Source organism: Octodon degus, unplaced genomic scaffold (genome assembly GCF_000260255.1).
Source record: "Octodon degus isolate 3935 unplaced genomic scaffold, OctDeg1.0 scaffold00170, whole genome shotgun sequence".
In the NCBI taxonomy this organism is placed as follows: domain Eukaryota; kingdom Metazoa; phylum Chordata; class Mammalia; order Rodentia; family Octodontidae; genus Octodon; species Octodon degus.
The window spans coordinates 2076591-2103332 of record NW_004524746.1 but is presented as its reverse complement, the minus strand read 5'-3'; the positions used below and the strand labels follow the sequence as shown (position 1 = coordinate 2103332).

At 36.2% G+C, this 26742-nt stretch overlaps 1 protein-coding gene across 3 annotated transcripts; it reads right to left on the bottom strand.

The window, feature by feature from the left end:
- Positions 1-602: 602 nt before the first annotated feature.
- Ing3 (inhibitor of growth family member 3) lies at positions 603-22660 on the bottom strand. Of its 3 annotated transcripts, XM_004643304.1 has the most exons (9): positions 22498-22660; positions 22196-22267; positions 19464-19564; positions 17506-17571; positions 4841-4937; positions 2999-3070; positions 1893-2012; positions 1477-1634; positions 603-800 (listed from the first exon to the last, which is right to left on the bottom strand). In XM_004643304.1, exons 1-9 carry the CDS (start codon positions 22523-22525, stop codon positions 603-605), a joined length of 912 nt encoding a protein of 303 aa, XP_004643361.1. In that variant the 5' UTR covers positions 22526-22660. The 3 variants fall into 3 exon arrangements, 1 of the variants encoding a protein (XP_004643361.1); XR_002818510.1 differs by lacking the exons at positions 603-800; positions 1477-1634; positions 4841-4937 and having other exon boundaries at positions 1897-1973; positions 22498-22637; XR_002818509.1 differs by lacking the exons at positions 603-800; positions 1477-1634; positions 4841-4937 and having other exon boundaries at positions 1924-2012; positions 22498-22637.
- Between the last annotated feature and the right edge of the window lie 4082 nt (positions 22661-26742).

The following is a 26742-nucleotide window of genomic DNA, read 5'->3' as shown; positions in this document are numbered from 1 at the left end:
AATGTATTTTAAAATAAATTACAATACACTAGCTAACTCATCTTCCATCCTGACAAGTGAACTTGCATTACGTATAAACACCCAGCATACTTAATTACCCAAGACAAAGAGACAGTACTAATGTTGTTAAGTTTTCATATGAATTAAAGCTCATACAACATTCTAAGAATCTCATACATAAACTCTAGGGACATTTTCACATCATCAATTTTTGGGACACAAGAACAAACATGATATCCTGATACTGAGCAAAAATGAAACAAAAAGTTTTAAATTTCCATGATATAATTTGTATTTTACATATAATTTACCTTGAAACATATGCAACTAGGCGGCTACAAATGAGTAACAGTTCTATCAATGGCTTATTCTAATGAATAAATGAAAGCAAACCTAAGTCATCTTTTAACAAGCTCACTTTATGACTAGAAAACCACAAGCAACTCTGTCAATTTTTAAGGACTTCCATTCCTTTAAAGCACGGCAGTGAAAGTGAAACTTCATCTCTGCCCATGGTGCCCTGTGCAGCATGGCACATGGAGGCCCAGCCACGACGGCGAGCAGGCTGAGGGTCACGCCGGGCCCGGGCCACCTGACCACACTTACTTGCTCTTCCGCCCGCCACGGGAGTCAGCTGCTGACGAGCTGGCGTTCTGTGTCAGCGTTGTCATGAGTGCCGAAGATGAGGAATAGCCAGCTCCATCCCTGGGCATGGAAAATTCTTTTCCCAATTGAAAGTCATTATTCTTAAATGCTTCATAACTGGCTTTTAAACTTGAAGTCCTTCGTCCTTCTTTCATCTTAAATAGACATTTATTTATAGCATTAAGACATGTAAAGACAACTTTTTACAGCTTTATGTTACAGTATTATTTTTCTTATCTACCATTAGTTATTCTGTTTGAATCATTCAAAAAAAATTTTTTTTTTGGTGGAACCGGGGATTGAACTCAGACGCTTGTGCTTGACAGGAAAGCACTTATTCTATTGAGCCATCTCCCCGGCCTTTTGTTTAAATTATTACCTTCATCACTGGCATTTAAGTTATTTCATGGAAAGATGTAAATCAGTTTTCATGCAATTAGAGAGTAACTACAGAAAGGGTCACTTCTCCATCTGGAGTGGCGATAACTACAGAAGTGAACACACTCAAGGCACAGAAAGAGCCTTGAAGGTGGTAAAAACAAAAGCCAGAGAGCAGTCCTAGGTGTGCTGAGGGTTTAAGGTGAGAACCCAGGTGCCATGAGCAATCCTTGTGGGAAGAGGCTACACATGACCTATATGAATGATTTACTTCTCATTACCAATCAGGTAATTCCTATGTATTACTTCACTAAATATTACCTCCTCAAGCTACAATTTAAAAATGAATTATACAGTGAGAAAATGGTATGCTCCCATTCATTTGCTTCTACAAGGGTTTGCCAATGATTCAGACAGAATATAACATTTGTCTCTACGCTTGCCCCTTTTTACCTGTGCTGTAGCTTGAACTGCTTGTGCGGCTGCCATGGTAATTGCCCCTGCACCACTACCTGAAGATAACGAGCCAATGTTATAAGACGCCAGAGGCTGGGAAGAATTCACGCTGTAAGCATTGTTGGAAGAAGCTGCGGAATTATTATTGCGACAACCTGTATAGAAGAAACAAAAATGGTTGCAGAATCAAGTTACTGAGTTTAAGATACATTATTTTCCAACACAGAAATAACATTAAATTTAAATTCTTCATGTACTATAGGCTTAGTCAAATGAAATACATTTTTCTTTTTTTCTTTCTCCATACACAGACTTTAACCTGGTAATAAAACTGCATGATTCATTAACCTCAAAATATTTTCATTTTTATTTACTCAAACACAAAAAAATCATACTTAAGAAAATAGCTTTACCCAGAGTATTTTCTTTAGAGGCATCTGATGTGAGGGTAGATAGAAGGGCTTCAGATTTAAACTTCTTTTCAGGAATATGATCTGTTGTTGTATGGTGAGAAGTTGGGTTATATTTCCTTTCTGAATATAAATAAAGAATCTGTGTGTTTTTAAACTGTACATAACCATGGACAATGCATAATACTTCCATCCAGTTATAAATGAACATAGTTATAAAGGAGTCTGCTTTCCTCATGAAATGCAAAACATTACATTTTTTCAGAAGACAGAACAAGAACTTTTGCTATCACATGCTTTCTTCCCATGTTCTCACACATTTTAAAACTTTTAACAGTAAAATACTGAACATAATCCACAATGTGCCATCATTTCTCATTTTACATGATGGGAATTTTGTTTTCAAATCATTATCTATCATTGAGAGTAGTTTTTTTTTTTTTTCTGTATTTTAGGGAAGGGTCTACAGGGTGTTCAGGGTCTCACTACTAGATCATACTCATAGTGATCTGCCTGTTTACAGCCTCCCAAGAGCTGGGATTAGGGGCATACGCCACCACACCCAGTCTCAATTGCTGTCTCAGCACACCTGGGGGGCAGGGCTGGCACAGCAGGCCTGGGGATCAAATTTCTGGCCCCTGGGCCTGCCTGCAGGCGCTTTAATCTGCTGAGCTATTTGGCCAGCCCTGAGAGTAGCTTTTGATCAACTCTCCTTTCCTATCAAATTGATACATCAAAAATGTACCAGTACAGTCGATGAGCCCGCCAACCTCAACTCCTTCATTCACTAATTCACCAACCAAGTTCATTATACACCCAACAATGGGCTAAATATGAAGAAGACAAAGGCAGTACACTAAGTCACACATGTCTTCCCCAAAGAAAATGATAGGTCTGCCAGGAATGGCAATGAAAAACTGTATTTCAACACATGCACATGTACACATGCACACACACACAAAAAAAAAGCAGGGAAGATTATTTCTCAAGTAGTTATATAAACATAATAAAAAAAACACGGAGGTAATACTCTTGAGTTTTTAATTATAAAGATCTAAGTAGTTAATATAGTAGAGTATTTAACTGTAGCTACAATAAACCAAACTTACTTTCCACTGGAGTATGTGAATGAGCGTGGTGATTGTTCACTGGCTGTGAAGGAGTATCTAATTCCAAAGATCCTAAAAAGAGAGGCACAGAGACATACCACCATGAAATGTTACCACAAAATTTTATAGTCAACTGCTACAGAGAAAGTATTCCCTTACCCAACAAAAGACTGGCAAGCTTTGACATAAATGCCCATGCCATGTTATCCAGACAAATCAAACGTTACTACTGCCAATTCCGCCCTGCACTACCCTGTCTCTACATCATAGGAAACCCATTTGCCAATATTCACCTTAAATATAAAATTAGTCAAGATACACTAATGTCTAATTAGGGAATTCACCACAGTGGGTACCATGTAAATAGATGAAAAGACATTAAACCCTATTACTGATAAGACCTAAAACACTCAACCTAGTATAACATATTCAAAGACCTTCTAGTAGGAAATTCTAAAGTTCTAGGGGATGAGGACATTGCCATAAGAAAAGCAATTCTTTGATATTAAAATGACATATAGTGAATAGTTCCTAAAAGAGGTCAGGGATTTTGCTTGCAAAAAGTAAGGAATATGGACTCTAATACCAAGCTTTAAAATACTTTCGGAGAAATTCTTTAGGTTGTGTCCTTAATCCCTTGAGATGAAATTATGGCAGGGCACAGGATGGAGCAGTTTTTATAACTTGATCCAATTTAGTTTTATATGTCTGTGTCCTTAGAGAGGATGCTTTAACCTTCCTGCAGTACTGAATAGGCATGAGTTATTCTCAACTTTGTCCACATTTCAAAAAAAGTCAAAGCAGTTGCATAGAATATTTTATTTTGTTCCCAAGTGCTTATTATCCTAAGATAAGGTACCTTCAGACTAAAAGTATCTCACAAATAAATTAGATGCTTATCTAACATGAAGGTTGTATCTTGAATTTAAAAATGCAACTATGTATATCAAAATGGAATTGGTGATCAGCTTCTGTCACTGACCTACAGTGAACACATAAACAGAAAGATGCTCTGCCTAGCACTGTCAAAATCTTTCGTAAGTAGAAGCAGGTAATGCATTCTTGCTGTTGAAATTCATCTAGGAACAAGACAAGTGTGAACACTTTAATCATATCCCAGTAGAAATTGGCCATGATATTAACTAAATGCCTTCCCTAAGCCTACCAGCACACTACCTCGTTTTGTGTACCTCATCTATTTACAATGGAAAAGAGGCAAATCAGTTAAGAAAACAGAGCTCATGCTTCCACTTTTGAGAGGTCTCCTGAGTTAAACCCAAGAAGTATTTAGAAATAAATTATAGCAGGAGATTAAATTCAGCCTTGCAAAGAACTATTACCATGACTTCCTGCTGATAAAAGTTTAAGAAAGAGTTCTTTTAAAAAGAGGAAATAATATGGAAGCATTTAGAATACTTCTCAGCACATACAGTTGAGGAAAAACTTCAAGTTCTTAGAAGAAAAGCTAACAGCCTTCCTCAAAGACAATGTGCATAAACAGGGAGGAATGAATCAATATATTAATGACAGATGGCTCATTTGTTTCTGGATGGTTATGTCTTTAAATCTTTTTGTTACCGATGATGTTTTTAGTATACATGGATATTTTGAAAATGGAATGGCATAATATGCTAGTTTCAAAAGGAGTGAGAGGACATCCTGTACTATCCCACTCGGGATCTGTGACCCCAACAGGTACACCTGCAGGGTTCCCCACGACGTGGCCGGGGCGCCACCAGCACTGCAGGGCAGTATCTGAAAAGCTTCTGCTGCACAAGTGTCTCCTCGGCGATTTGCACATGTATTGTCCAATATCGATGGAAAACTGTAAATTTTACTTACGCCTCTCTAATATCTCTGTAATTCCAGCATTATCAGCTTCCAGCTCCATTTTAAACTTAGCCAGTTCCTGATCCAGCTTTCTCAAGTGTCGATCTACCTGTTTCAAAGAAGATCAAAGATAACCACCAAAATTTGGGACACTCTTAAAGTGTCAGTTTACTGAGGAAATCTAAATCTTTGTTTCTTTTAGTGAAACTGCTTAATTATCCTTGAGCAAGTCAGTTAACCTACACCTCAGATGCTTTGAATCTACCGGATAGGGTGCTAGGCTAAATGATCTTCCAAGCCTCCTATAATCAACTTTAAGTTTTAAGAAACGGGATCTTAATTTTTAGGAAAATGGTCTACATAAATGGAGATATGAGAATTAAAGGAAAACTGAGACCTACGACTTGAAAGGCAGGAGGGGCTGGAAGACTGGTAGCTTTTAAAAATATCCCATGATTGCTTTCAGCCTAATCTCCTCTGCTTCTAAGAGGGCCAACCATAGTGCTACACCACAGTAACTGTTATTTACAATGATGAAAGAAAGATCTTCAGTCTTACAAACAAAGAGGCTACAGTCCATACATACATATCCCTAAGCCAAGAAAGCAGACCATTATACTTGTAAACATTTATATAAAGGACTCAAATAAAAGGGGATTTTAGCCAGAAAACTTCATTTTCCAAAAGCCTGATTAAAATGAATTTATTTATAATACCATTGTCCTAGTTGTGGAAAAACTTTCTCACTTAACTAGAGATTGCTGGATTAATTTCAGAAAATTGTAAGACATCTCAACCTAGCAGCAATGTCTTAATGTAATTCAAAGCTTATATGAAACATTTTCTAATATGTAACTCTGTATCCTTAATATTCTGAAGTAACACAGAAAAGAACTAATTGTTTTAAAAATATTCTATGGACTGCATCTTTTTTCAAAGTCTAGTTTTCCACTGAATTACTTATAACTAAAAATAACATACTTATAAGTATTAAAAAAGTGCTAGGATATAGTGTGGAGGAAATTCAAGTAAGAGGCTAAATTACATAATATGTGTCTAACAGAAACAGGCTAGGGAACAAAATTAGCAAATACAGGCTACTTAAGTTAGATGCTTAGGAAAAGGCTCTGTGATACCTCTTGCTTGTACATTAGCTACATATCTTCTCTACTCCTCACTAATCTTTTGAGGTAGGTTATTACTGTCTCCATTTTATAAGAGAAAAAGCTCAGAGGGGTTAACATGCCTGGAACAATACAGCTAAGACATTACGGAAACAAGATTTCATCTGATCTATCTGTAATGAACTGCTTCACCATTTATATTTAACATTGTTCTCTGAACCTCTGCATATAGGCACCAACTGTTTTTAACTCAGAGTAATGTAATTCAGGTCCTGTTATTTATATTTTGTATGTTAGCAGCAATCACTGGGGTGTCAGTTTATTACTTCTTAGTCACTTAAAGCCTAGTTTGCCCTCCAACTATACACACAAGTTATTCTTCAAAGGTTGGCAGAAGTTACGAGTACAGTATTTAAAATGTTACAGGGCACATAATGTAGACACTTGCTCCTATTCAAAGAACGTGCAGGTAATTTAGCATCCTTTAATGGAACCCACCTTCCAATAATAAAGTATGAACACAGACCTCCATTATTGCAGAATATTTCTTTCATTGTCAAAATTTAATCTCAAGGGAAATCAGCATAAATATTCTAGTTCAAGACATGAAGTACAATAAAAACATTTCATGACTTTTTTTACCTATAATTACACTAGAATTAAATATGGACCACCTACCATGTGCTTGGCAATAGGTTAAATGGAGACAGATCAATGTGTGGGAATCACCTTCACAGAAATTAGAACTCAGAAACTGGGAGGCTGAGGCAGGACTGCTGCAAATTCAAGGCTGGCCTAGGCTACATAATGAGTTTAAGACCAGCTTGTGCTCCACAGTGAGACCCCATTCTCACAAAAAGAACTTAGCCAACAAGTCAAGACCTATATAAGATTTTTAACACAATCAATAAAGGTTGAAAAAAGATACAATGGAGATAAAATAAGTAACAGCTGAAAAAAGAATAAGAAGTAGCACCTAAAGAAAAAAAATAACAGTGGGCTGTGGTAGACAGAGAGGAAGAATGAGTTAGACAGTAAACAATAGATCATATTCAAATAAATGAGAGGAGGGGCAATAATTTAAAACTGTATGGAGACTGAAAGTCGAGCAGTGCTCTCAAAGAAAGCATGGTGTGGCCTGTAACATACGTTATCCAGACAGGCACAGAGTTAGAACCTTGATGGGGAATAGTGCTAAGGCGAAACAGACACCCCTTTCTTTCTTCAGAACATACATATCCTACCACTTCTTTTAAAACTGCTTTACAAAAACAAACAAACAAACAAACAAACAAAAAACTTCTTCATAAAGTTGTAAGAATGATTAAATATTTTAGAAGTGAAAAAAACCGCTTTACTGTATTAAATACATTACACATGAAAGCATGCGAAAATGAGAACATTTTCTATACTAAATAGTTTGGAAAAGACAATATTATTCAAAGAATGAGTAATTCTAGAAAATTAGTAATTAAACATTTTTAAAGCACAACCACTTTGAGCAGATCAGCTTTGTAATGGGGTTTCCAACCATTTTCACTTCTTCATAGATAAAAAAGGTTATGAATTAATTAACAGTGTCAGCAACTACTAGGCAATGAAAATTGTTTTCTTAAATTTACTATTTCAGTATTAAATCAAATTAGAAGTGAGAAGTTGGGCATGAAACTTAAATTATAAAGCACTAGGATACTTACACTAGGATATATTAAATGGCCATAAGAGTGAACAGAACCCAGTTAAAATCTAGTATGTGCCCTCCCTTTACCTACATGGATGGGTAAAGTACCTATTCTAGTTGATTATCATAATGACTTCATGGATATCAGGCAAAACAGAGCCAAGTTACCCTACTAGTCCACACCAACCTGACCTCGTAAGGGTAATTTAGAGCAGCAAAGACAGCACTGCTATCTCTGAGACATTTCCCACTGGCCACAATTTCCCAATACAAATCGACCACAGTCTAAATACTGATTTGCTCTCAGTGTGAGTAAGGCTGGATGAAATACAACTAGATCATAACATAGGCTCCTTGTCACCAAATTTAACCTCACACCAGGGATGTAAGTGCTATACACAAAAGCTTCCTTGCTCTACACCAAATCATATTCTATAACCACAAATTACAACTGCTTTCAACTACTATCCTTTTAATGAATTCTTTAGAAACAAATGTTACTTATTACCATATTTATGATTATAAAAAATTAAGTCACACTTGACACCTCTGCACAAAAAAACCACTCAATTTCTGTAATATTTTATTCTTTCTTTTCTGAATTTCTGAGGTTTCCAATATTCAAATTTTAAGATGCACTACTGATGGATCCAAATTACAAGTATCTCTATATGATCAACTGCTTCCAAGACAGTCAAATTCAAATATTTAGACATTTAGTCTGCCCTTTCAAAATGAGCAATTGGTTTATTAGGTTCTAAATTGAAATCCATGGCAATAAAATATAAATTTCAATCTACACACAGATTTGGCTATAGTGAATAAAAAGGGCAAATGGGGGAAGAAAAAGGAACCATGATGGCAAAGCATTTCTCTAATAAGTCATAAAAATGATTCTTCACATTTCTAAATTATATTTAAACTAGCTCAAATGTGACCTATCCTCAGGCATTCAATGCTTGGAACTTCAGCACGTATACTACATCTAATCATCCTCCTACAAGACAATAAGGACGAGAGACAAATCAAAAGGTCAAATCCATATAATACATTTCCTTAATTAGAGTATCATATGAAGAACTCTCAAATTTATAGATAAAACACCGATCTGAAATATAATCACCTCAAGAACAGGCAGGATATAAAGAAGCAGCAAGTTCAAAGATATTGAAGCACTGCAAGAGACTGCTAAAATCATTCAAGCATTAACTAAAAGCTCAAATTTTATCAGAGCCTATATAAATCAACTTCATTAGGTATGGCATTCTGACACGTCCTTAGAGTGGGGACATCTGCCTAAGGAACACAGTAAGTGTTTAATGACTACTTATATGTATCAAGATTCCAGAAGAAAATTATTTTAAGAAAAATCAATTTTTATTAGTCAAACTTCACTACAAGTCCTGTCATAAATTTTCAACTTATTCTACCTGACTCCTAATTCCACAAATTTCTTGATATTATCCAATATGGTTTCCTTCCCTATAAATCGTCTACTGCTTTCAAAGGTAAATAAAACTTTTCAAAGTAAACATACATTGAAACACCATGTTATATAAAACACTTCAGGATGAAATCATACATATCCCTTATCAGAAATGTTTGGAAGAAATGTTTCAGATTTTAAATCTTTTCAGATTTTGGATTATTTCCACATACATAATAAACTATTTTCGGTATAAATCCCAAATCCAAATACAAACTGCATTTATGTTTTATATGCATTTACATATACACATAGCTTAACAATTTTACTCAATATATTGAGTGTGTTCAAATATTGACAATGACCTGTCACATGAAGTCATCTGTGGTATCTTGTCAATAATCAACAAGTGCATTTTGGAGTATTTCCGATTTTGAATATTCTTATTACAGTTGTTCAACTGGTAAAGTCTATGCAAATATTCCAGAGTCCAAAAAACTTTGGACACTTCTACTCCCAAGTTTTAGGTAAGCAACACACAAGATAGATTTATAAGCTTTCATTTCAGTAAGTACAGCTGACATTTCAGGGATATTAATTAACTTGATAGGATAACTGTATTTAGCGACCTCCCTGCAAACAAATCAGTAATTCCACTAAATGTGACTGTAATTACTTGTAAGGCTAAAAAAGTAAGTGTTACCCTCAGCATAAAGTGTTAAAGACACCATGGCAATGCACACTGCACAAAGCACAAGCATTCCAGCAAGGTACATTATTGTTTCAAAAAAATTAATAAATTTTTTATTCATGATAAAATGATACTAGTTTTTCATTTATGTTTGTAGTATCAAATTAGTAAGAGCTTTTCTCTTAAACACATTTCTTTTGAAAAGGTACTTTGGGCACGTGGAATGTAGATACAAAATCTGTGAAAAATTGGAAATGAATAAGGGTTTGGAACACTTTGAATTAGAGCACCTTGCTAGTCTTTGTCTTTCTGTTCATTATCTGACTAATGTATGTCAGGCTTTGAGAATGATCAAGAACCTTGCCAACTCTCACGCATCCTGGTTAGGAGCTCTAATATTTTTTATTTTATGAAAATGATATGACTTTATTGGCAATAAACTCAATGGGATGCCTATTATTATTTTGCACAGTAATGTGTACTTTACATTGAATAAACCTGCTTTGTCAGAATAGAGCTCTTTAATAGCAAATGAATTTACAATAGAAGACATTTTTAGTTGAAATACCAAAATATACATATTACTGTAAGTTTGTTTTAAAATCCCCTTTTCGCTAAATAGACATCAAAAAGTACTGTTTTACAAGAATTTTTAGTCATCTTATATATGAAAGAAGGAAATCTATCTGAAATTGAAGAAACTAACAAAATTGTGAAAGCAAAAGAAAGGTACCAAAAAGTCTGAGCAAAGACTGGATCTTAACAAAGTGCCCTCCTAATGTGATTTTCATAAAATAAAAAATAATAAATCTCCTAATGTGATAAAGAAAGCTAAATTCATATGAATTACATTGCTCTTACTTTCCTTCCAGTCAGACATTGAAAAGAAGTACCTATTTGCACTGCACTGTATACTTGTCTACTGAAATGGAATCTATTTTAGCACATTCTACTACCGTTTAAGAAACTATCTCCCACCGAAAACATATCCTTCACTGAAGACAACACCATTAAATTTCAAAGTCCTGTGAATCCTTTTCCTTCACCAGTAACATAGTCAAGTGATTTTTTCAATAAATAATTTTTGTAAAAAATAAAAAAAATATTTATTGGAAGATAACTACAGTTGATTCTTGAAAACACTGAAAGACACAGTTCTTAACATATTAAGCGACACAAATGTATGAACAAAGATAATTATAATGTGATTTGATTAATAATCAAATATGAACAGCAGGGATTTAGAGACTGGCATGATTATCTTGAGGGGTAGGGTGACACACAATAGTAATTACCTACATAACATCTATTCTCTCCTTTCTCTCTGATAGAAGCCCCGTACCCTCATCTGGAGGGTGATTTACCTTGTTCAGTATTTCCCAGCCCTCCTTGCAGGCGGAGGGACACATTAAGATGGGAGAAGTCAGTACAAGGATTCCAAGAAAACGCTTCAAAGGAACTAACTGAACTACAAAATGTGCCCTTCTGCATAATTTCCCACAACGATTCATCTACCTGCCCAACATATCAGAAGCAGCCTAGGATACTGATGATGATGGTGATGCAGTCTGCCTCCTCCATCAGTCACTTTATGTGAGAAGAAAACAAATCCTTTGTTTAAGCCACTCTTAGAAACTTTTCCTGTTACAACCAGTCAAATCTCTTCTACACACAAATGGCACAAATATCAAGATTGTTAGGATTAGAATAAAAACGCTATATATGTGCAGATCTCTGAAGGATGGTAGAAAGTTTATCAAGCAAGGATGAAGACAAAAGTCACTCCATTGAGGAAGAGTGAGTCACACACAGCACATTCACCACAGAGCGCACATGTGCAAGTGGTGAGGGGCAGGATGAAAAGAAGACACAGCTAGGGATCTGGCAGAGCCAGATCAAGAAGGATGATACAGGACATGGTAAAAAAAATTAAAGTAAGACAGTAGGCTGAAATATGTATTTTCAATATAATAAATCAAGAATGTTACGTCAAAGCAGAAACAACATTTTAAAAAGCTACTACAGGCCAGGGAGATAGCTCAGTAGAATAAGTGCCTGCCTGGCAAGTGCAAGGTCCTGAGTTTGATCCCTGGTACCACAAAAAAAAGCTACTACAACCGCTCAGGTGAGAGAGAAAGATACAGCAGGCACTCTAAATGACACAAGGGAAGTTTCTAGAGTGAACAGCAATGCTCTCTGTATATCCTCGTTGAGGTACTGATTCCAAGGATATACACATTCACCAAAATGAATTGTATATGTAAGACATACAATTTTATTTATTACACTTCCATTTTTAAAATAATTTTATTGAGAAACAATTAGCAATGAGACAGTTTCCAAACCGATTAACTAGTACAGTTTCAATACATAATATATTGCATATTGTTGTCTTAGTGATTATTCATTGTACAAGATGCAGATATGATATCCTGTCCACTATTCAATGAATTAAGAGAATGTAGCTGTAAATCTATTGTAACTATTTTGAATATACAGATAAAAAATGGTTGTTCATTTATATCCCCTTTTTTGGTTAGTTTCTCAGAGAAGGGTATTCCATTGTCATTTAAATATTATAGGTACATGAATTCAGCAAAATATTCCAATATAGCCCAGTAGTCCATAATAGTAATTGGTTTTCCATAAGCCTGGCAATGTCAGAAGTTGTTGACTCGAGCCTTTTACAGCTCAGTGTATTAGTATGGCTTTACTTTTTATACTTCGTTTTTATACTATTCTGCTGAATGGCTAAACCCAAGATAAAGCAAGACCTATATAACAATAAATGTAACTTTTGTATCTGATAAGGTCAGTCAAATTCCCTCAGGATTTATCCTGAGATCCTGTACCACAGTTTGTAGTTCCTCTGTCAGTGTCAGTCATGTGGATGAGTCACAGTCATTGCTTAACCAATTTGCTCTCTGTGAAAGCCTGAGAGAATGTTTTCTCTCCATGTGACTCTCCTTACGCACACTTTATATCATCGATCACTTTCCTCTGTGGCTCAATAATCTGCTTTATCAGAAAATTTGGGGCACTACTGAGTTACATGACGTTACAGTACAAGTTCTCCTATGTCCTGAGTCTTCACTGACCTTGAAAGACTAGAGCCAAAATGTTGGCTGTCCTTACAGCCCTTCTTTTTCTCTAATTTTTGGTCTGCAAACTTAGGTTGTGAACCCTCCAGAAGAGAAGCTTATTATTATTACCCTACAACAAAGACAGTTGAGCTTAACCTCACTGTCTGTCTGAATATCAAACATCTTAGACATAACATGGAACAGGTATTTTCCATCAAGAATTGATATGTTAACCTTTAAGTCCCTACAGAATATGAAGAAGAAAATTTTAAAAATTAAACAATATTTTAAAAAATTGGAATTAACAATTACATATTTGTATACAGAAGTTTAGAAATCTAACCCTACACAACATTGTAGCAAGTCTTGTGACATTTTTTTTTCTTGTCTCTTGTTTGTATTTATTACCCTTTTTTTAAACAAACATTGACTTGAGAGACAGTATAGCAGTAATTGGTATGTCATGACAAGCAGTACCTATTTAGAAGACCAGAATAACAGGCATTCCAAGCATGACCCTACTATTATACATTGCTATCTTCAGTGCAGTTGCTTAGTTCACAGGTATCAACATATATAATTAGTGAGGGTGAGAATCCTACCAATTAACTGCTAGTTTTGAAAACCTACTGAAGATTCTCAAGATCACTGCTTTTATACTTCAATTTTTTAAAAAAGCATTTTAACAGTATTAGGGCTTAAGCATAGATGTCTCCCCAAAGTCTCCAGGCAGAGATCACAGGTACATGATAGTGCATAAAAGGAGTGTGACAACTGTAATAGTTGTAGCCTAAATAGAACACATGGGGAAAGGGAGGCTTGCTGCTGCCATTTTTTTTTCCTACCTACCTCGCCATGGACTGCTTCCCCTCCTTCATGCCCCTCTACCTTGTTGCCCTGCCTTCAAACCAGGTGACTACGGACGAAACTTCTACAAACTGTGAGTTAAAATGACTCTTTCTTCCTTTAGCTTGTGGGGTTTAATATTTTGTCCCAGTAACAAGAAAGTACCTATGACAAACTAAACGCAGACTAAAAGAACACAAACGAAAGAGCATGATAAGCACTTAGAAAATAAAATGAACAAAATGGGTCAAGATGTCCAACATGACTTTCAGTAACTTGAGTAACTACATGATCTGTGTTTCTTCTGAGATGTAGAAACACAAAATGGGTAAGAAAAAGGATGAGTCTAAGAATCTTAAATGTTTATAAGCTGAGTTCTAGGGCTTCAGGACTCTCAGAGATTAAGAGACTCGGAAAGTCTGGATTTGAGGAATTAGTGCCTAACTATTAAAACTAGATAAATATACTGAGGTATTGGGGAAGTATTACTCAACTTTGGTGGTGTACGGGAGGGGGCATAAAATTGGCATTTGACGGATTAATTCTTCATTATGTGGCAATGGATATTCCTGGCCCTCTGGACTGGAAATAAAAAAGAAGAATATTTCCTTTACATGAGTAGTACTTGAAGAGTAAGAAACATGACAGGTCAAGGACAAAACCTGAGGAATATCATCATGTGATCTGCAACCAAGGATAGTGAGAAAGGCCACGAGGGCATGAGAATCGTATCAGAGCAGTCAGATGATACTGCGTGAGCAAGACTGCAAGGAAAAATCAACGCGGGTAAAGTGTTCATTTTCTAAGGGTCAGTTTAATGTCCTTATCCATTAAGTTATCACTATAGTTTCAGAGAAGTATTACAAAGAATCCAAATCATGGGCTGGAGAGATGGCTCAGTGGTCTAAAGCAGCTACTTGGAACAAGCTTGGCAAAGCACAAGGACCGCGGTTCGATCCTTCAGCACCACATGCCAGCCAGCCTCGCCCCCTGGTGGGCTGAGCTGGCCACACACACATAACACAATAAATAAATGTAATAAATAAATAAATAATTTAAAAAAAAAAAGAGTTGTAGCTTTAAAAAAAAAAAAACCAAAAACAAAAAAACAAAGAATCCAAATCATGATGAATACAGGATTGAATTAAAGGTGAGGGAAGGTCAAAGAGGTTGAAAAGGGGGAGTAATAATCAAAAGGAAGAACACCCCATCCTTTGAGAAAAGAGGTAAGAGAGGAAGTCTATGTAAAGACATGAGCCTTTGTGGAATTGATGAGGAGGAGATATTTCATGAATTTCCCACCAAAAAGCTGCAAAACATATTAACATTGCAAGGCAAAACCACAACTGGAGAAGGGATGTTTGTGTTTGGCAGTTCTGAAAAAGCCACTGGGAGGAACAAAATTAATCTGACTAAATTAAAATATAAAGGCTAATATAGTTAAATATAAAATACTCAATAGTGAAAAATCATGAATTTTTAGGGGAAGCAATGTTACAGCTGCATGATTCTCCCAGTTAATTCTAGGATGATTCTCCCAGTTAATCACCAGCCCTGTGGTGACTGGTGATTTTTAGAGCAAATAAAAATCCACCCTATTTTGACAATAGAGTAGAAGGTACTAGTAAAAAGTTCAAGAGCTCAATTAGAATATTGTTTAGGAAAAATAAAAATAAAGAAGTTGATAAAGTGGTAGAAAATTAAGTGGAGATACAGGAAGCATTTCAGAGGTAAAAATTCCCCAGTGATGATCAAGTTCAGCATGTGCCTCTAAAGGAAATCAGAATTTGTAAAAGTTAAAGTAGATGACTAGAAAATAAGATGATTTCACAAAAGAATAATTCTGAATCATGTGCTAGGTTTCTAATAAATGGAGGGGACTGATTTATAAGCCATTAAATAATACTGATACTGAGAGTAGAGGATAAGAAAGAAAATGAAATCTCAAAGAAGGGACTTTTTTAAATTGATAAAGTACAGATTAGCATGTGCTATTTCAATATATATAAATATTATCTATTATCATCAAGGTAAACACATCTATTTCCTCTGGCCTAGGTGATCAATCCCTTTCAAAGAAAAAATTTAGTTCTTACTTTCATTTATTTATGCCATTATTGCTGAATAAAATGCTTTCCGCTTAATACAACTTCTAATAGCCCCTATTCTCTGTCTAAAACTCACCTCTTCACCACATAACTGCATGACTTCATTCTGTTTTTCACCAGACATCCTTAATACTGTACTCCACAGACTCATACTTGCTACATTTTCTATACAGGTTGTCCACTTGAATCCACAGGTATTTCTTCCCAACTAGTTTACCAGTACCTTGAAGACTGGGACTATTTCTAATATTTACTTTTTATTTTTTCACTACACCCAAGCAAAACTATTGTATTGGGCACACTGTAGATAAACAATAAAGTTTATGGTTCATAAGTAGCAAATGAATACATGCACACATATTTAAAAAGCAAACATAAATGTTAAGTATTTTTCTAAATACATGAAGTTACTTTTAGTAATGCAACAAAATAATAAACAAGAAAGACAAAGAGCTATATGAATTAAAAAGTAGGTAATCTCTAAAAAATGGTCCACATAAAGTATGAAGAATAATGTCACTGTCAGATTAGTTTTAGATCTCAGTGCAAAAGGCTTTTTCTGTTAGATATAATTGAAGACTCAAGCCATCCAGTACTTTTTTATTTTCGTCCTAAAGACACTGCCTAAGGATAGAGTAAGTTGTAATTATGTCCTACTTGGTATACTACAGCTACAACCTACTCTATCTTTAGACAATGACTTTTATGCAATTCCTTTTAGAATATATGAAAAGAACCTAGATTATAGCTATTAAAAATATTCTCACTATATAAACACAATTAAACATTCTCTACAGCTTCACATGACACACCCTTTAAGTTTAGCATCAGCATTTATAACATACACCGAATGAGGTGTGTATCTTTTTACAGTGTGTCTTCCTCATTGATATTTAAATTATATGTACCTGCTGAGTAACAAAACTGTTCCCATAAAAGATTGAAAACATAAGAGATGAAATCAGTAAGGTGAAGTCAAATAAAAATGAGCATTTTTTTCTGCTAAAACTCACTTTGCAGCAAAAACAGAAATCAGTGCCTACTAAAGTATGTCTTTTAAAAGAAGATGCTTCTTCACATTAAAAAAGTACCAGAATGACATCAAGTTAAGAAGTATGTATTAGACATGTCTTCTTGGTAATTTCAAACTTTTATAAGTACTACTGCAGGAAGGACACATTTTTAAAAAAATAAATACATGTGATTTTATGTTTCCCAAACATTTTCGCCAGCTGACAGAAACTATTCATGAACATCACTTAAAGGGATTCCACTGATTCCCCTTCACCTTTTCATTAGACTACCAAGAGCTCTCCTCAACAGACTCTTGTGTGTATTTTACCACTGAAAGAAACTCAAAATGATCTAATAGGCAAGTAAACACACTACTTTAAAAGTTTAGGATCAGCAAAGTAATCGTGTGTGTGTGTGTGTGTGTGTGTGTGTGTGTGTGTGTGATATACATACACACAATCTTACAGCAGTATAGTATTGGCTAAAATAAAAGGTTCCAAGTCATATAGCTGAATACTGTAGACTTTTTATGACTCTTCCTCAAAGAAACAACATAACAGATACTGAATTTTCCAATTAAATATGCTCAATAAAATAATATTTTAGTTTCAGTCTATTCTTCCTACATAAGCCACCAAATTTAAACAGTAACTCATAATTCAAGTTCTTCTACAGCACAGGATATACACATGAATTTTACTTACCAAGTCATATATCTGGTTTGCCAGCTGTACTTTCTCATCTGCATCTTCCAAAGCTTTATAATAGTCCTGAATAAAACATCATTTCAAAAATAATTATGAATATGCATGTAAAGACATACAAGTGCAATTTCATTATCACTGTCAGTCATCTTGGTAATAAAATGCTTCCTGGGGTTAGGGTATGGTTGGGGGAGATCAAAAATTACAGACAATGGCCAAGAATTAAAGCAATGTGTTCTGAATTCTTAGAAAAGATTATATATATCTATATATCCCAAGTCTAGTTTTACTAGAAAAAGTTATGTGAGCTAATGAATAATATTTCAAAGAAAATAAAAAGAAGGCTACTAAAGATTTATCTAATCTGTAAAGCACATTCATGTTCTACTCAAAAAAAAATTTTTTTTTTTTGAGACAGGGTCTAGCTATATATTTCAAACTGGCCTCAAATGCACTATGTAGACCAGGGTACCTCGAACTAAGGACAAACCTACTGCCTCAGCCTCCTGAATGCTGGGATCATGGGTATGTACCACCACACCTGGATGAAAGAATTGTTATAAATCCATACCTGTAGAAAAGATTCTAATCTACATACACTTATTATCTAATTGATCTATAATTTCTATTTTAAATTAGACATAAATTCATACAACTTAATGCATACTTTAGATTTCTTGGCAATGGAAAGCAAACTGACTTTTTAAAAAAGGAAACAAAGAAGGCCGCACAGATGGCTCAATAGAATAAGCATTTCCCTGGCAAGTGCAAGAGCCTGAGTTCAATTCCCAGTTGCCAGCTGTACTTTAAAAAATAAAAATAAAAAGCAAAATAAAAAACGAAACAAAGATTCTATGAATTTCCAAGGGCTATCAGACTTTGGAGGTTATACTGGAGTGGTACAACACAAAAAACTTAAGAGTTAAAAGAAATAATCAATGCCTTTGGGATATATATATATATATATATATGTATGATGGCTATATTCACGCACATCTGGGCCTCTAGATATCTTTCAAGGCAGGACTACTTTTCTTTCTTTTTTTTTTTTTTTTTTGGCAGAACCGGGGATTGAACTCAGACCTTTGTGCTTGCCAGGGAAGGGCTTATTCCACTGAGCCATCTCCCCGGTCCCGTGGACTACTTTTCTTAATAAATTGTTTTTTCTACTAACAGAAATGATCTTCCCACCATGTAGTAGAATAAACACCATAACTTCAATTGGTAGGTTCCAAACAATTATATGAGGGTTAATGTAAAAAGGCATTATTTTTTAATGATAACAAGAGATCTCTCCCATGTCAGATAGCTAAAGGGCAAAGCTGTGAACATGCCCACCTTTTACACTGTTCTTCCAAACATACCCTTCTATAGACTACATCCCACTGTCAAAGGAAACTTTGGGCTGGGATCTAACTCCTATTATTATCTGGAAGAGAGCTCTAATTCTTGTAAAACTAATACAAATTCAAAGAATTCTGTTTTTCTAGACCCAATTCATGCACAAATGTTCAGCTTTAAATTGAAAGACTTTAAAAATACTTCCAGTTCTTAAGATTCTGCTTTTCTGTGTGCCTACCAACTAGACTAACTAGAAATACAAAAAGTATGCTCAAAATCTTTTACTGTCCTCCCCAGTTTGTGACCCAAATTATATCTCTAATGGTAAGGCAAGTTAACACATACAACCAGCAAAACAAATGAAAAAGGAGAAGGAAAGTACTTGTTAATAGTCCTTAATGAATAGGTACTCATTATTAAAAATTTTTAAATTACCAGTATCCTTCAATGATTACAAATCCCTACACTTGAAGATAAAAGATAAGACATTGCTGGAGTTCTAAAGATCTACTGATAACTTGTGCTCATTTTGATATCATAAACCAATTTAACTTTGAAGTATCTTTTTCAGAGGGTCCTAATATGTATTGATAAATCATCCAAAGTGTTACACATACTTTTTTGATGGATGCCATCTGTTCTTCTCTCCACTCAGGTTTATTTTTCTTTGCATTCATAAAGAATTCACTGACTCTTTGCTCTAGCTGATCCATTGCATCTGATATAAAAAGTTTCATATTTAGATAATCAAATTCATAAAATATACATGCTTTAACTTGATTAAGAAAAACACCTCACAACATGTACTACTATTTCACTGGCCATTTATAATATAATGCCTTAATTACCTTAGTTTGTTGTTTCGTTATTTCCAATTGTTTTCTAATAATCCAAGTAAAGTCAACAACACATGCTCTATATCAGGTTTTGAATGTGACAAAATACAGTTGCTTGTTGAAAGTACCAGTAGATAACCTCACATTTCTTTTAGTAAGAAAAAGTAACTTAAAAAGATTTTAAATTATTTCAGTATCAAGCACTCCATCATCTTTTATCAAAAATGAAAATAGCTAGTGCAACTCTTTATCCACTTAATGCACTATTTATTCTATGTACAATTTTTCTAAAGGGTCTACCAAGAATTACCTTATTGGACATCAGCTAAAAAATAAAATAAGATGGATCTTGTCATGTAAGTTGAAAAAACCCCTCTTTACTATAGTGTTCTTTTAATGATTTCCAGTACAAACTAAATAGCTTTGTAAAGACCCTGAGAGGGGCTGGGAAGATGGTTCAGCAGAATAAGCACTTGCCTGGCAAGTCCAAGGGCCTGAGTTCAATCTCTTTTTTTTATAGGGAAAAAAAAAAAAAAAAAAAAAAAAAATCCTGCGATAACCTACAGTAAGTTTTTTAAAAAATATTTCTTTTGTTTAAGCATTTTCTGGATCTATTTGGTTAATTCATAATACCACTTAACTAGAAAATTCTACTTATTCTAAAAAAATTAAAGCTTAAAAAAAATCCTGCAATCTGTATAATCTAAATCCATATTACAAAAATTTTTTGTGATAAAAGCTTAAAATGAAAATATTTCTGTAAGTAATTCCTATCGTGTTTCAGGTATCATAATTTTTTTTTTTTTTTTTTTCGGAACCAGGGATTGAACTCAGGCCCTTGCATTTGCCAGGCAAGCACTTATTCTACTGAGCCATATCCCTGGCTGCAGGTATCATAATTCTAATTCATCCATATTTTAAATCCTCAGATGATTTTTATAATGAAAACTCCCCAGAAATGATAATGCAGTCAGTTCAATGAGTAAATTAACAATGTCCTAAGATAAACATAGTTCTGCTTGACAACAAAGTCTATGCTCAGCCCTACAGAGAATACTACCTCAGGAAATCTCAAACTTCAACTCTATTAACATGGATTGGGGCCAGGGAGATGGCTCAGTGGAATAAGCCCTTCCCTGGCAAGTGCAAGGGCCTGAGTTCAATCCCTGGTTCTACCCCAAAAAAACATGGATTGCGAGGTAGCTGGAAAACCTCAGAAGGATAAGATATGATCAAAATATACAATAAGTGCTATAAAAAATTACAGTAAGACTCATTGCAATTACTTCCCCTTTAATATTCTCCTCCTAACTTAAATACACACTTATTCTATCATTCTTACTATTTTCTGAGGCACTCTAGGAAGCCCTCTTTCATGTGTATCTTTGCACTGTGATCAAAAATAAGATGAATTTGTTACCAAGTGCCACCCAACACAAAGGCAGGCCTGTAAAGCAGTTCAGTATGTCTTCACTGGATCTGGGACAGTGGAACTTCTAGCTCTTCCTCAAAGCCAAAATGCCCATGAAATTAAACATTTGGAATCGACACAGGACATCAAAGCAACTACAACTCTTCAACTGAACATACTCATGAAAGAGAACTTACAGAACTTCAGAAAGCAGTAATAATGGTGAGATAAGCATGTTCAAGGTAAAAAGGGAGGGACTGATGGGAGTGTGTGTTTTACTGTAACAAATTTTTAAATTTAAACACCATATTTTTTTTTAAATCACAACCTTACAGAGATTTGCACACTACAACAGGCTGGATGACAAGGTGCCTCAAGAACTTGACATGAGGCCAAGAAACGTATATTCATGAACCAAAGATAGAGAGGAATGAAAATGAACAAGTTCCTAGCTATCTGAAGTGGTTCCTGAGAGAACAAGGCTAATTGTGGGAAAAAGTCATTCAACCACTAAGTTATTAGAAAGAGAACAAAGCTCAGCAGTGGCCAAAATTTTGCTAACAACTGACAAGATTTTGGTAAAATCTTATTTCCCTCACTCCTGAGAAAAAGATCACGCTGCTGACAACTCACGTGTAATTTTCAAACTTTAGTATGCTAAGTTCACGAGAGTCTCTAAATACATAAAGCCTCATCCTTCTATCTTCTCTATCTTAAACCCAAACAAAAATCTAATTTAACAAAATGTATGAATGCGGAAATGGAAGTCGGACACATAAAGCTCAGGTGAAATCTTCTCAACATTTAGACTGATGTCCACTAAAACACACACGATATCTACATATTCAATAAATAAACACAGTTTTTCTTGCACAGTGGCGAAAATGAGAACGGAATTCAGATGCTCTAAAGTCTCCTCTCACAAAAGCCCAAGAAAAGTACCATAGGAGGAAAATCAGCAGCACGATACAGTACTGTGCGATCTTTGTGACAACTCCTTAGGTGACCCAGAGCAGTCAAAGCGCAGACATTAGCTAGCGTCGTGGCAAGCAAGCCCGGGACGCAGCGCGCGCGACGAGCTGGAGAGAACGCGCCGACTTACTCTGCACCTGCAGGTCCATCTCGCGCATCTCCGTGAAGCGGTCCCTCAGGTCCATGGGAAGTTGCTCAATCACTGTCAAAGAGAGTCCATCAGGGGCGGGACCAACGGCAAGCGACGCGCTTACGTCACTGCGTGCATGCGTGCGTGGGGGGGGCCGGCAGCTCACAACGAGGCTGCCAGTTACCGTGAGAGAGAAATATCCCCCGCTTCCCCCCCCTCCCGCCATCCTGCCTGCCCGTCCACTCGCGCTCTTGCCCGCCCGCAGGTCCCACAGGCGGCCGCCGCCAGTGCCAAGCACTCACTTTCCAAATAGTCCTCTAGGTACAACATCGCGGCCCTTAGAGCTGGGGGAACGAAGGGGTCCAGGGGTTTATTTGTGTCACTCGCTGTCGCCGGAGTTTTGTCCCTTCCAATATGGCGCCTCCGCTAGCAGCACCCGCTTGACTCCGGCAAACAAAAAAACAAAAAAAAAAAAATCCACTTTGGCGCCTGACGGCGCTTGCCTCACCGCCGCCCGGAGCTGCCATTGGCTGGCGGGAGCGGTGGCGTCACACGTCCGGTGCTAGTCCCCGCGCCTTTGTGGGAAATGTAGTTTTGTTTCCCAGCCGCGCTGGTAGCCTAGCTGGCGGCTGTGCGCGAGAAGACTACAAAAACCAGAAGCCATCGCGGGCGTGGCGCAACAGAATCAGAAATGCGGTGCCTCTGTTTATTTGTTGATTCTTTGCATAGGGAACGACGGGAGTTGTATGCCCCTGCTAAACACAACTATGAACAACTTTTCACCTGTTCTCTGCTGTGATTCCATGTCCCCGCGTTGTGAGTCGTGAGTTTCAAGGCGCACTCAGAAAATAGTAAAGATTCTAAACGCTAGAATAATCAGCAGAGTTCGAACCATTCAAATTGTTCCCAGGAAAACTCTGTTGGAATTTATTGTCAGTGTTCACTCCGAAAATACGAATGAGACATCTGATTGGGTTCCCTTTAGGCGCAAGGTCCCGAGTTCAATCCCCGGTCCCGCAAAAAGACACACAAACCAAAACAAAGGACAGCATCCCGAGACTGAAATGGCAATGCACTTACCTGATTTAAAAAGGTGCAAGCAGTCCTCTGCAGACGCTTGCAGTGCCATGCTGTTTTCGGTGCATCTTGTAATGTAATTACCATCATACATACATAAACACCCACACCCACGCCTCCCCAAAAGTGGCCAGTCACAATTACTGAAGAGAGCACAAGATCAAATGGTTTGTGCTAGCAATAACAACGTTATGTTGTAAATAGCCTGTATTTAAGGTCTGTAGTCCTGGACAGTGTCTTTTTCTATTTTTTAACTCCTTCCAGTGAATGTTTATCAGTAGTATACTTAATATTTCCCTGCTGGTCTTAATTTTCTTAAAAACTCTTGCCCACGACAAATATCGGGGATTGGTTTTTTTGGGTTTTGTGAATTTTTTTTTTTTTTTCTTCCTATTTCAGTCTCATCTTTGGAACACTGTTCCTTTGAAGATCTGGAAGATATCTTTAAGATTATTTTGACGTGTGTTTCTTTTCGTTTACCTTTTGTGTGTCACTTCTCAAAAGGACATCTTAGTTTTACATCTGTTCTCTTCTAACCCATTTTTAAAATTCCTTGTAGAAGTTAAACAGTTTATATGCTCTTTTAGTAAAATGAACTGCATGCATCTTTATGTGTTATTTCTTTTAAAAGGGAGACTTTTGCTCATGGTGACTGTTTCCTTCTAGACTGATTTTCTAGTCTGAATTCCTGTTTCTGGTGTTGTAAATAGGAGGATTCTTTGAGGCTGAAGTTAAAATTGAGTTTTCTTGGAGAGTATGAATTTGCTTCTGCAAGTTGCTTGGGGACACTATTCACCCTAGGGCTAGATTAAATTCTTCAGTTGAGGTTTATTGTATTGTACAGACAGATTGAATTTGAGCCTCTAAATCAAATGTCTTGGTATAGTTTCTCAGGGGAGACTTTTTCTTCCAACTCCAAGATAGGCTTGTTCTTACTGACCTTTGTGTGTATGAGATTTATTTCTCTCTCACCTTTGCACAGGGAATATAGCTTCTGAGGAACCCAAATTTTGTCACCTTTTATACTATTCCTTTTAACCTGTTCTGGGCTTTACCTTTGATTCTGGCATGCTACACAACCATGAGAGCAGAAGCTCTAGATGTTCAAACTTTGACAATAATTTTAAGAACTTCCCCCTTAGCTCTCACTTACATTTATTTTGCCCTCACACACACATACCTTTTATATCCCCTGTGTGACTTTCTTTAAGTCCTACCAGGTCACAAATATATTTTATTTTTTGTATTTGGTTTTTTTTTTTTCCAGTACCAGGGATCAAACTTGGGACCTTGTGCTTACCAGGTAGGTGCTTAATCCACTGAGCTATGTCCCCAGCCCACTGTATTTCATTTTTTAATCCAGAATGATTAGTTGCTTTCAGCAGGTGCCTGATCTAGAGTAGCTAATCTGTAATTATATCAAAACAGAAATTTCAGTGTAAATACTCCCTGAGCTTCAGGGAGGTAGTATTTCCATATTAAGGAAAATAAAATGATAATTCCTAATTTAGTCAGTATGTATAAACGCCCAAGAGAAACCAAAAATAAGACATATGCGCTGTATACTTTAGTTCATGAACATAACTCTTGCTGTTTGGGTATCTGTAAACATCAGAGAATCCTGCTTGCACACACATGTGATAGTGTCTTACAGTGTTAGGTCATACAGTGAAGTCCCCTTGGCGTGATGCTCTGCCAACACCGAACACTTGTTTCTAGAAATATGCCTAGAATATGCCTCTAGAATATGCCTCTCATATTCATGCTACGCTAGGCTATCTCTGTATTATATTCCTATCTTCCCTATCTTCCCTGATCACAGCTTATTGATTAATCAGAGATAGACCAAAGACAGGCCCACCATCGCATGCAGTCTATTTGCATTTGAAATAGAAGACACAAAGACTGATAGCACTGTGGCGGAGCTGAACTAATAGCAGCGCAATGTTGTCCTCAGGCTGCTGCTGCTGCTGAAAGCTCCCAGAGAAGGTCTAGTGTTGTCCTTGTCTTTTTTGCTGATTTCTCTGTCACTTTGCCTAACAACAGTTGTATAATCTCAAACTTATTTTAATACAGCACCTCTGTTTCCTGGTTTATAAATGGGAAATACTAATAGTAGTTATGTCTCTGTTGTAATGGATTGAAAAATCCTATCACCTATGCAAAACACTTAAATTGCCTGGTAAATGTTATGATTGAATAAATATGAAGGACTTTTACCATCATCACTATTAACATCCTCTGTCCCTCCTGAGTTGTCTGTATTGCGGGGATTCATTTGTGCCCCTGCTTTTTTGAGGGTAGAAACCTCCAGAACTCTAGGATTTTTTTCACCTCCAGGTATGATACTGCACTAGAAAATAAAAGGGAAATGGGTGCAAGCAAGTCTGTGTAAGAGTATTGTGGATGAGACTACTATTGAAGTAGAAGGAGCAGGAATTAGAAAGCAAAATCAAAAGTGAGAGTAAAAATGAGACATCTAGATATAAAGAATAACAAGAATGGGAAGAAGACAAATAACTACTTTCTAGAAATTAGACAAATAACTACTTACTAGGCTCAGTACATGGGGAGGGAACATAGTGAGATGAATGGTGAATTACTGGACAATAAGCTGTCATGCAACCATTCCATTAATATTCAAGACAAAAGGGAATTTAAATTCTTTATAGCGTATGTCCTCTAGGGAAGCCTTACTTGATATCTTAAGATTGTATCTTAAAAGTAAAATCGCCATCTTGAAAATTATAGTAAAAAATTTAATTTTTATTATACATGTGTTAAATTTATGATTTAATTAAATTGTATTATTATCTAAATTGTAAATGAAGGTGTTTTTAACTTTATACCTTTAACATCTATCTAGTCATTTTCTGGGTCAGTTATAACCTGCCTCAATTTTCCCTTTACACACAGGTGGATATTTTCAGCTTTTGCTTCTCCTAGTGCCTCACAGGAGGAACAGTTGTTTGGTTGGTTTTTGGCTCACGGTTTGTGGAGGTTTCATTCCACTGTTGGCTGACTCCAAGACTCCAGTATGGCAGTCGGAGGGGAAAGATGGGGAGGGGAGGAAGCTCCTGACCACTCCCCCGGAGACCCACCTCCTCCACATGCTTCACCTCCCAACATCACGTTTGGCTATAAACTCATCAGTGGACTAGTCTGACCAAGATCCAATCAGCTCAAAAGCCCTGTCTATGAGTGCCTGAGGAGACATTGAGGGGACATCTGGGGTATAAAGAATAACGAGAATGGGAAGAAGACCAATAACTAATGCAGGAAAGTGTAGGGGTTTGCACTGTGCAGGCTCAGTAGATGGGGAGGGAACATAGTGAGATAAATGGTGAATTACTGGATAAGAAGCTGCCATGCAACCATTCCATCAATTAAAAAAAAAATAATCCTGTGTGAGATACATAAGAAAAACACTTGAAACTAAGAGAATCAGTTCCCTAGATGACAAAGAATAA